At 36.8% G+C, this 11,628-nt stretch overlaps 1 protein-coding gene across 1 annotated transcript in view; it reads right to left on the reverse strand.

Moving 5' to 3' along the window:
• LOC107566061 (CUB and sushi domain-containing protein 1-like) overlaps nucleotides 1-11,628 on the reverse strand; it is a 139,073-nt gene that overhangs the window by 57,071 nt on the left and 70,374 nt on the right. Inside the window, exons 14-27 of the mRNA XM_016251436.1 lie at nucleotides 11,109-11,286; nucleotides 10,939-10,943; nucleotides 10,017-10,205; nucleotides 8,906-9,083; nucleotides 7,295-7,440; nucleotides 6,718-6,798; nucleotides 6,504-6,617; nucleotides 5,703-5,891; nucleotides 4,609-4,755; nucleotides 3,857-4,081; nucleotides 3,100-3,180; nucleotides 2,886-2,999; nucleotides 2,085-2,273; nucleotides 709-855 (exon numbers count right to left, since the gene is read on the reverse strand). Of these exons, the coding sequence (XP_016106922.1) occupies nucleotides 709-855; nucleotides 2,085-2,273; nucleotides 2,886-2,999; nucleotides 3,100-3,180; nucleotides 3,857-4,081; nucleotides 4,609-4,755; nucleotides 5,703-5,891; nucleotides 6,504-6,617; nucleotides 6,718-6,798; nucleotides 7,295-7,440; nucleotides 8,906-9,083; nucleotides 10,017-10,205; nucleotides 10,939-10,943; nucleotides 11,109-11,286 (1,983 nt within the window). The remainder of the gene's footprint in view (nucleotides 1-708; nucleotides 856-2,084; nucleotides 2,274-2,885; nucleotides 3,000-3,099; nucleotides 3,181-3,856; nucleotides 4,082-4,608; nucleotides 4,756-5,702; nucleotides 5,892-6,503; nucleotides 6,618-6,717; nucleotides 6,799-7,294; nucleotides 7,441-8,905; nucleotides 9,084-10,016; nucleotides 10,206-10,938; nucleotides 10,944-11,108; nucleotides 11,287-11,628) is intronic.

Below are 11,628 nucleotides of genomic sequence, written 5' to 3' on the forward strand. Positions count from 1 at the left end.
GTCTGCTCTTGACAAAATCCAATAAACAGGAAACAGGTGGCAACACACTGGAATAATGGGCCTGCATAGGGCATGGCATGTCAGAAAGATCAACTGAAATGAACACAGAGAGCAATAAATGTTGACAGAGAGGCAGAGAAATGGGAACGGGTGAAGAGATGCTGAGTAATCATGGCCACTGGCTTTGTGGTCCATATATCATGTTTAGCCATTGGTGGAAATGTCGGTCAGAAGCAAACGACATGGTAGTTATTCAGCAAAATTCATTACTGCATCTTTGACCTCTATTACAGCAGACTTGCCAATGGCTCACTGAAGGTAGGACATGTCTGGTTCTAGCCTAATGAGGGCTAAATTAGAAAAAGCTGACTTTTTCACTTATTGACCCATTTGGATCCAAAGCAACAACCTTGGGGGGCTAAATGGTGGGAATTAATCTGACACACATATTGCATGCTATTGAATATACCAATAGATGAATTAGAGAGAATTGTAAATGCCTGTTTAAAATGCCTGGATGCATCAAATGTGGAATGAAAAAAATGGAGCTAGAGAATTTTAATTTTTTTTCTTGGTGGATTTCTTCCTTCTACAAGTGTTGCTGGTTTTGTGTTCAATACGTAATTTGTTTTTCCAAGTTTCTAAGAATAACCCTGCAGTACTTCTGGATGCATGCAAAACATGAAAAGTTATACATCTGTTACAAACCTGTGTAACGTATTTTGAAGCCTTTCTTGCTAGTCGCATGATCAGTTGACCATCTGAGGTAAAGCTGGTTTGTTTTGCTAGTGAAATTCAATTGAGTGGAGTGGTTCCCACTCAGAGCCACCAGCAACGGACTCTGTCCAGATGGCCCTGGTAAATGAAACGTCACAAAAAACAACAAGTAAAGCTAAATATTGCAAACCACAAACCTGTTGGGCAGCAACATGGCAGACGTGACTGAAAGAACAAATGTCGTAGAGCAGTGGTTCTCAGTCTTCTCAAGCCAAGTGCCACCTTTGATCAAATCAGCACAACCTAGCCATCACTACTGTTTACACTACACTGCTTTTCCTGTCACTTGGCTGGGTCCTTGAGGATCTTTAGAAATGCTCTAAAACACATATAATAAAATTGAAAAGTTGTATTATTCATTTCATACCCACTAACACCTAATCATAAATATATTTCTGAAACCTGAGCAATTTACTGTATCTTAAAACTTATCTTGTCTGTTTTTGAGTTTTTGAGTAACTGGATTGCTCTGCATTATGGAATTTATGTTCAAAACTGAGTGCTAAATTCAGTGTTCCTGCGTAACACCCATTAAAGGGATAGTTCACCCAAAAATGAAAATTCACTCTTCATTTACTCGCCTTCAGGCCATCCAAGATGCAGGTGATTTATTTTATTCAGTAGAACAGTAAAGAAGATTTATAATAATAAGATAAATAAACTAGCCTTAATCAACTCACTTTTTCACATAAACCATTTATTAAAGATTCATACCACGAACCTTTCATTTTACCCCTTCATTCAAGTGCTCAGTTTACACATGCTCGGATCAGCAAGTTATTTGGTTCAAATCTGAACTTATACTGAACCGAGCAATACTATTGTAAATAATGTTCCGTTTCTTGCACAGACCAATCATTTCGCTTCGAAAGACCTCGGCATATTGTCAGGAGCCACGGGAATCAATTTTGTGTTGCCTGCATATGTTTTTGTTTTACTCTTAAAGTGATGGTAGCCACTAACATTTTGTGAATCACCAAGGACCACCGTTTCAGCTAAAAATCTTCTTTACTGCCCTACTGAAGAAGAAAAAAAACAGTTACCTACATACAGTTACCTTGGATGGCCTGAGGGTGAGTACATTAACAGCAAAATTTCATTTTTGGGTGAATAAGCATGCCTCCTAAATATAAAGCTCAACGATTTTATTTTTAGCATTATTATTTTTTAATTGTATCAGTTTTTGGCTATACCTTTTGTTTTAATAGTGTGTATTATTTATGTACAAATGATTTGTCCAAACATATTTTTTTGTGTTCTAAAGTGTTAGAACACTAAAGAATAGAATAGAATAGAATAGAATCTACCATCAAAGATCTCCAGTTCGTCAAACTGCTTCTCGCTCTGAAACATTTCCACATAAATGGCGATGGTGAAGGCAGGCTGCACTCTGATGATCCAAGAGCAGGTCTGGGAGTTGGGGTAGTTTTTTGGGAAGCCTGGACTCAGGATCACACCAGAGGAGGCAGACTGTTCCTCATTTGCGGGACACTGAGCTGTAGCGTAGACACAGCATTTCACAGGAATCATGGCTATTATTACAAATCACAATGTGGTTATGCTACTAACAAAGCAAAAGATGCAAGCTCCAGAGTATTTCGGTAAAAACTGTAAAGTTTAAGAACTTTCTCCAACATGCGCACCGCTTCTCCTGGATTTACCTCAGGGGCCGCGAGCCTTGGTTTGAAGAAGCAACAAAGTGAGTTGAAGTATAATATAGACTTCACTATAGAATGTTTGTAAAGTTTAGGAAAGTTTAAGTTTCAGGATTTATGCTGCATCAGAGTCACTTTGCCATCATCAGGATGCTTAGCTTGCATCTTGTTTTCTGTCAGCACCAAAATAAACAATGCAAGGTCACTATATATCATTATATACGCATGTGATATCAAATCATAATTCAGTACACAGCATATGTTAAAGATAATACACCAACATTGCATATAAACACTTTAAAATTTGAATCATTTACTATTATTTTTTTCAATTCGACAATCAAAATGAGAATATTTTAACAGTAATTAGTGGAAAAATATATATATAATGAAATGTATATATAATTGAAATGTATACATCACAGACTTCAACAGGTTTTGTTATTCACTGACCTTCACACACCGGTGGTGGACCCTCAAACTGCAGGTGAAAATTCAGCTTACAGGTGAGCTCATCGCTACCAACCAATGTAAATCCAGGAAAGCATCTATACCTCACAATGTCACCTGCATGGTACAGTAAGACGGTAAGAAGAAATAAAACATTTTCAAAAAAATTTTTAATCACGTATTTGATATTCTTGCACAAATGGACTGTTGTTCGTACCGATTTCGTAGTCCTGGTCTTCAAATAATACCTCTGCTTGTTCAACCGTAGGGGGAGGAGGGCATTTCTTGAGCCCATAAGCTAAGGAAATAGAAAAGTTTTGAAGCAATTTGCCTTTTCTTTCTCCTTTATAGGCATGCCACATCTCAAACGGTAACCCACCCAGTGTATTAATTACACATACAACATGTGACAACATACAATTCTATAAATCGACATACAGGGAGCCCTCTCAAGAATAAAAGCTGCATTGAAACAAGCCGTCTATATCTCACAAATATGCCAGACTGAAATGAAAGTTGGAGGTATAGATGAAAGACCGGTTCACTTTCACACTCCGATTTTCCTATGCTGTTCAACACATGCCTGCATGCTGACACTGATATCAAAGAGGCCAAAGGAAGCTTCTATTTTTGACTCTTTTAATCTCCAGAAATAACGTGATGTCATCAGAGGCAGCAGTCATGAGAATAAAAACAAGTCAAATCCCATGCTTCGAATATATTTCGAGCGGCACTTTACGGTATGCATTCAGCTGCAACATTTTTCATTTGAAGGACAAACTAACCATGGAAATTGAGGACAAAGAATCCACTTGTCGAGAAGTCGCTGTGGAACTTGATAAGTCATCAGAGGCAGCAGTCATGCCTCCTTAGAGAATAAAAACAAGTCAAATCCCATGTTTCGAATATATTTCGAGCGGCACTTTACGGTATGCATTCAGCTGCAACATTTTTCATTTGAAGGACAAACTAACCATGGAAATTGAGGACAAAGAATCCACTTGTCGAGAAGTCGCTGTGGAACTTGATAAGAACCTGATTGAAAGTGCTGTAGGCTGACTCGAGGGCTGTGTTGCCGCTGAAAATTCCCAGCTGTGGGTAGCTTTGCTCTGGGCCGTCCCTGGAAGAGGAAACACGCATTGAAATGACATTACAACCTGTGATCTTGCCATTAAACGCCATAATAATGCCTCCAAATTCTGAGTGGTTGGAGAAAATTGAGATTGTGCTGACTTTTGAATAAAAGCATTACATTACAGACCAGCTTCAACGAAAACAGCAAAAATGATGACTTAACAGACTAGTCCGCTTGTTTAATGGCTTTTGAAGATTAATGGCCAATATTACTGGGAAAGCGCCGGAGATGTATATTTCCGACTTATTTAATCAACTCAGTACTGTTTCAGATTATTCAATGGGAATTATGACATTGGGCTCTGTGATTATTACAAAATACCTGCGATTTAAAAACAAGCTTTCCATTCAGTTATTTCTGTAACTTCAGTAACGTTAGTAAAATAAATTAAAAGTGTTTCAAATGAAGAAATTCTGTAACACTTTAGTTTAGGGACCAATTCTCACTATTAACTTGTTTCTTATTTCCATGCCGATTATTAACATATTGGCTGTTTATTAGTACTTATAAAGCACATATTCTGCATGACCATATTCTACATCCCTAATGCATCCATGAAAAACATGAAATGGTGAAATATGTTTAACAAACCTGTGTAGCGTATTTTGAAGCCTTTCTTGCTGGTCGCATGATCAGTTGACCATCTGAGGTAAAGCTGGTTTGTTTTGCTAGTGAAATTCAATTGTGTGGAGTGGTTCCCACTCAAAGCCACCAGCAATGGACTCTGTCCAGATGGCCCTGGTAAATAAAACATCACAAAAACAACAAGAAAAGCTAAATATTGCAAACCACAAATCTGTTGGGCAGCAACAAGACAGACGTAACTTTAGGAAGAAGTATATGTCATAGAGCAGTGGTTCTCAAGCTTTTCAAGCCAAGTGCCACCTTTGATCAAATCAGCATATCCAAATTCAACCTAGTCATCACAACTGTTTACACTACACTGTTTTTCCTGTTACTTGGCTGGTTCCTTGAGGATCTTCAGAAATTCTCTAAAACACATATAATAAAATGTGAAAGTTGTATGATCTTATGAAGTTTATCAAGGGATAGTTCACAAACAAATGAAAATTCAATGTGAAACCATAAAAACTTTAATTTCGCCCCATTCATTCAAGTGCTCAGTATGCAAGTATCAACAGCTAATCAGTTCTTCGGTCCGAATCCGAACTTTTACTGAACTGAGGTAATAATGATGTAAAGAATGTTCAGTTTCTTGCACAGACCGATCGTTTCTCTTCATAAGACCTCAATATATCATCAGGAGCCACAGTTATTAATTTTGTGTTGCCTGTATATGATTTTTTGATTCTCAAAGTGATGGTAGGTGTTGACTTTTTGTGAAACACCAAGGACCACAGTTTCAGTTAAAAATGTTCTTTATTGCCCTACTTCAGAAAAAAAAAAGGAAAAAAAAGTTACCTACATCTTGGATGGCCTGAGGGGCCATTAACATAGGGTAAATTGACAGTACATTTTTATTTTTGGGTGAACTATATACCTTTAAGCATGCCTCCTAAATATAAGGCTTTTTTGTCTCAGGTTTGACCTTTCGTTTTAATAGTAAGCATTTACTTTTTAAAACTGGTCAAAATGGCTCACAAATGATTTTTCCAAACATATATTTGTGTTATGAAGTATTGTTGCTAGTAGAATAGAATAGAATAGAATAGAATAGAATCTACCATCAAAGATCTCCAGTTCGTCAAACTGCTTCTCGCTCTGAAACATTTCCACATAAATGGCGATGGTGAAGGCAGGCTGCACTCTGATGATCCAAGAGCAGGTCTGGGAGTTGGGGTAGTTTTTTGGGAAGCCTGGACTCAGGATCACACCAGAGGAGGCAGACTGTTCCTCATTTGCGGGACACTGAGCTGTAGCATAGACACAGCATTTCACAGGAATCATGGCTATTATTACAAATCACAATGTGGTTATGCTACTAACAAAGCAAAAGATGCAAGCTCCAGAGTATTTCGGTAAAAACTGTAAAGTTTAAGAACTTTCTCCAACATGCGCACCGCTTCTCCTGGATTTACCTCAGGGGCCGCGAGCCTTGGTTTGAAGAAGCAACAAAGTGAGTTGAAGTATAATATAGACTTCACTATAGAATGTTTGTAAAGTTTAGGAAAGTTTAAGTTTCAGGATTTATGCTGCATCAGAGTCACTTTGCCATCATCAGGATGCTTAGCTTGCATCTTGTTTTCTGTCAGCACCAAAATAAACAATGCAAGGTCACTATATATCATTATATACGCATGTGATATCAAATCATAATTCAGTACACAGCATATGTTAAAGATAATACACCAACATTGCATATAAACACTTTAAAATTTGAATCATTTACTATTATTTTTTTCAATTCGACAATCAAAATGAGAATATTTTAACAGTAATTAGTGGAAAAATATATATATAATGAAATGTATATATAATTGAAATGTATACATCACAGACTTCAACAGGTTTTGTTATTCACTGACCTTCACACACCGGTGGTGGACCCTCAAACTGCAGGTGAAAATTCAGCTTACAGGTGAGCTCATCGCTACCAACCAATGTAAATCCAGGAAAGCATCTATACCTCACAATGTCACCTGCATGGTACAGTAAGACGGTAAGAAGAAATAAAACATTTTCAAAAAAATTTTTAATCACGTATTTGATATTCTTGCACAAATGGACTGTTGTTCGTACCGATTTCGTAGTCCTGGTCTTCAAATAATACCTCTGCTTGTTCAACCGTAGGGGGAGGAGGGCATTTCTTGAGCCCATAAGCTAAGGAAATAGAAAAGTTTTGAAGCAATTTGCCTTTTCTTTCTCCTTTATAGGCATGCCACATCTCAAACGGTAACCCACCCAGTGTATTAATTACACATACAACATGTGACAACATACAATTCTATAAATCGACATACAGGGAGCCCTCTCAAGAATAAAAGCTGCATTGAAACAAGCCGTCTATATCTCACAAATATGCCAGACTGAAATGAAAGTTGGAGGTATAGATGAAAGACCGGTTCACTTTCACACTCCGATTTTCCTATGCTGTTCAACACATGCCTGCATGCTGACACTGATATCAAAGAGGCCAAAGGAAGCTTCTATTTTTGACTCTTTTAATCTCCAGAAATAACGTGATGTCATCAGAGGCAGCAGTCATGCCTCCTTAGAGAATAAAAACAAGTCAAATCCCATGTTTCGAATATATTTCGAGCGGCACTTTACGGTATGCATTCAGCTGCAACATTTTTCATTTGAAGGACAAACTAACCATGGAAATTGAGGACAAAGAATCCACTTGTCGAGAAGTCGCTGTGGAACTTGATAAGAACCTGATTGAAAGTGCTGTAGGCTGACTCGAGGGCTGTGTTGCCGCTGAAAATTCCCAGCTGTGGGTAGCTTTGCTCTGGGCCGTCCCTGGAAGAGGAAACACGCATTGAAATGACATTACAACCTGTGATCTTGCCATTAAACGCCATAATAATGCCTCCAAATTCTGAGTGGTTGGAGAAAATTTATTTACTTCCAAATGTACAATGAGATTGTGCTGACTTTTCACATATTCTGCATGACCACAGACCAGCTTCAACGAAAACAGCAAAAATGATGACTTAACAGACTAGTCCGCTTGTTTAATGGCTTTTGAAGATTAATGGCCAATATTACTGGGAAAGCGCCGGAGATGTATATTTCCGACTTATTTAATCAACTCAGTACTGTTTCAGATTATTCAATGGGAATTATGACATTGGGCTCTGTGATTATTACAAAATACCTGCGATTTAAAAACAAGCTTTCCATTCAGTTATTTCTGTAACTTCAGTAACGTTAGTAAAATAAATTAAAAGTGTTTCAAATGAAGAAATTCTGTAACACTTTAGTTTAGGGACCAATTCTCACTATTAACTTGTTTCTTATTTCCATGCCGATTATTAACATATTGGCTGTTTATTAGTACTTATAAAGCACATATTCTGCATGACCATATTCTACATCCCTAACCCTAACCAATACCTAAATTTAACAACTACCTTACTAACTATTAATAAGCAACAAATTAGGAGTTTACTGAGGTAAAAGTTGTAGTTAATGGAATGAGAATAGTAAGAAATGCAAGAAAGTAAGGCAAATATGTATATATATATCATATTTTGTTGTTGTATTTGGAAAATTGGTTTAGTATATTTTTTAAATGCTCTATTAAAATGCATTACATTAATGAGAATAGTAATTACTCAGAAAGTAAAATGGTCACATTGGGGACCAGTTCTCACTATTAACGATCATTTTTGCCTCAATACAATTCTAATTTGCTGTTTATTAATAGTTAGTAAGGTAGTTGTTAAGTTTAGGTATGGAGTAGGATTATGGGATCTAAAATATGGTCATGCAGAATAAGGCAGTAATATGTGCTTTATACGTACTAATAAACAGCCAATATGCTAGTAGTATGCATGCTAATAAGCAACTAGTTAATAGTGAAAATTGGTCTCTAAACCAAAAGTGTTATCAGTAAAACATATCAATATCCCCATATTAATGGCAGGGTATTAATTGTTAATGGCAGATTTTTAACTGTTATTGTAATTAATTGTAAATTATGCTTTATTATATATTCCATTTTATTTTATTTTTCATGAGAATCACGCTTTGAGTGAAAAGCTACACGACTTCAAAGACAACTGAGCTTTTCTTGAAATCTTGCTTTGCACATTGACTACGGATTACAAATGTCAGTAAACAAAGCTCGATTTGCGTAATGATTTGCTTGATGTATGACAACAATAGCAGCATTAGTCTAGTTTTAAAGCTGAAATAAATGTATTGTCCTCATCTCAGTCTGATATTTGCTAAATGACTCGTTAAATGGAGCTGTGCTCACCAGACAGCGATATAGTCAGTCACAGGCTCAGTCTGGAGCAGGGTGAAGTTGATGTAAACCCCGTGACCATGGGGCACGGTGATGAGCCAAGTGCAGTCCTGAGAGTCTGGGTACTCATTTGGGTACTCTGGAGAGAAAATGGTTCCGTTTGGAGCCGTCACGTTGTAGCCGCAGGGAGCTGTGTGCAGATAAACATCATTCAACCACGATGGCATTAGTAATCTGTCTTTCTGAATAACGGCTAATGTTAAACACCAGGGAATCCAGCAAAATCAGAATAGTAACGGCATTATTTGACATTATTTACCCACTCTCATGTATATTTATGTATATATCTATATATTGTTTTTGATGAATTTAAGAATTTTCATGCAGCTATTTTTCATAATTCTCATATGGACTACTTTTATAGCACTTTTCTTTTGAGTTTTACAGATGTCACTATGAAATGTTGTTGTATGGAGAATGTCATACGGGGGAAAAAATAACACAAGAGTGCGTAAACACTGGCAAAATATACACATCTTCTCTTTCAAAGACTACTATAGTAGACAGAACGGTTTCATTTGCAAACTGAAGAAGAGAACATAACATTCCTGAGGCTGCTATATAGAAGATACTGGCACAACAGAATAACACAGTTATGATAAAAAAGAAAGAAAAATGGCCCAATAGTCTTTGCAGTGCAGATTCCCCGCAAACGGAAGCCTAGGAGGAACATGTTGAGCGACCGATTGATAAGAGACAGGTCGGATTTCACACTACACTACCCACGCTAATCATCACGGCTACAATTTAGAACAGCTCCCAGTAGCATATGTCTCCACTGTTCAGGTCTTCAAAGTCTGTTTTAAAGATGGGTTTAAAACACAATGGCTCTTATTGTACTAGTAATGCAAAGTAGTAACACTTCACTTAAAGAGCATAGTTAAAAAGACATTTGGGAGAATATAATACCTTTTGTAAGTCTCAAAAAGTCAGAATTATTCATGTTTTTTGGTTTCAAAGTGTGGGCAAAGAGGGCTGCAAATAACTGTGTGCTAATCACAACACAACTTGAGAAACTTAAAGAAATGTTAACAGGGACATTACTTTCTTCCCTTCCATTTACCTTCACAGCGAGGAAAGGGGTGGTTCCACTTCCTGTTGATTCCGTGCTGGCATGTTAGCACAGGGTAGCCGACTAACACGTATCCCGGGAAGCATTCAAATGTTATGGATTGGCCTGCGTTGAAATCGCTGTTGATGATATACCCGTTGTGGAATGGATATGGGTCTTGACAGTTTTGTAATTCATATGCTACAAGAAAAAACAACAACAACAGAATATATGAATATCTGTAAAGTCATGTCTGGAAGTTGAAGTATGATATTTACTAGTTGGGCCCACTTAAAAGAACTAAAATAATTGAATTCATGCCATTTCAAACCCATGCAAATGTATTTTGTTAAACATACAATAAGATGTTTATGCTTCACTGAAAAAAAGACATTAAGAAAAACACAATATTATATTAATGAATAAGTGATGATACATTAATGAGAATAGTAATTACTCAGAAAGTAAAATGGTCACATTGGGGACCAGTTCTCACTATTAACGATCATTTTTGCCTCAATACAATTCTAATTTGCTGTTTATTAATAGTTAGTAAGGTAGTTGTTAAGTTTAGGTATGGAGTAGGATTATGGGATCTAAAATATGGTCATGCAGAATAAGGCAGTAATATGTGCTTTATACGTACTAATAAACAGCCAATATGCTAGTAGTATGCATGCTAATAAGCAACTAGTTAATAGTGAAAATTGGTCTCTAAACCAAAAGTGTTATCAGTAAAACATATCAATATCCCCATATTAATGGCAGGGTATTAATTGTTAATGGCAGATTTTTAACTGTTATTGTAATTAATTGTAAATTATGCTTTATTATATATTCCATTTTATTTTATTTTTCATGAGAATCACGCTTTGAGTGAAAAGCTACACGACTTCAAAGACAACTGAGCTTTTCTTGAAATCTTGCTTTGCACATTGACTACGGATTACAAATGTCAGTAAACAAAGCTCGATTTGCGTAATGATTTGCTTGATGTATGACAACAATAGCAGCATTAGTCTAGTTTTAAAGCTGAAATAAATGTATTGTCCTCATCTCAGTCTGATATTTGCTAAATGACTCGTTAAATGGAGCTGTGCTCACCAGACAGCGATATAGTCAGTCACAGGCTCAGTCTGGAGCAGGGTGAAGTTGATGTAAACCCCGTGACCATGGGGCACGGTGATGAGCCAAGTGCAGTCCTGAGAGTCTGGGTACTCATTTGGGTACTCTGGAGAGAAAATGGTTCCGTTTGGAGCCGTCACGTTGTAGCCGCAGGGAGCTGTGTGCAGATAAACATCAATCAACCATGACGGCATTAGTAATCTATCTTTCTGAATAACAGCTAATGTCAAACACCAGGGAATCCAGCAAAAATCAGAACACAAAGGAAATAATTCCCCCTAAAATTAAAAGTCACATTATTTTTTATCACAGTTCTTTTCAGTGCAGTTCTTTTTTTTATAAATCTCCAAAAAAGGACCAAAAACACCACAACTGTATGATTTCAGAAAACTTGCACGAGTCATATGGACAACTTTTTTGGTGCTTTTCTCATGGTTTCTTGTCCATTTTTTTTTTACAGACTTCACTATAAAGTGTTGTTGTATGGGGAGAAAAAATT

Source organism: Sinocyclocheilus grahami, unplaced genomic scaffold, assembly GCF_001515645.1.
Source record: "Sinocyclocheilus grahami isolate Dianchi unplaced genomic scaffold, SAMN03320097.WGS_v1.1 scaffold1043.1, whole genome shotgun sequence".
In the NCBI taxonomy this organism is placed as follows: domain Eukaryota; kingdom Metazoa; phylum Chordata; class Actinopteri; order Cypriniformes; family Cyprinidae; genus Sinocyclocheilus; species Sinocyclocheilus grahami.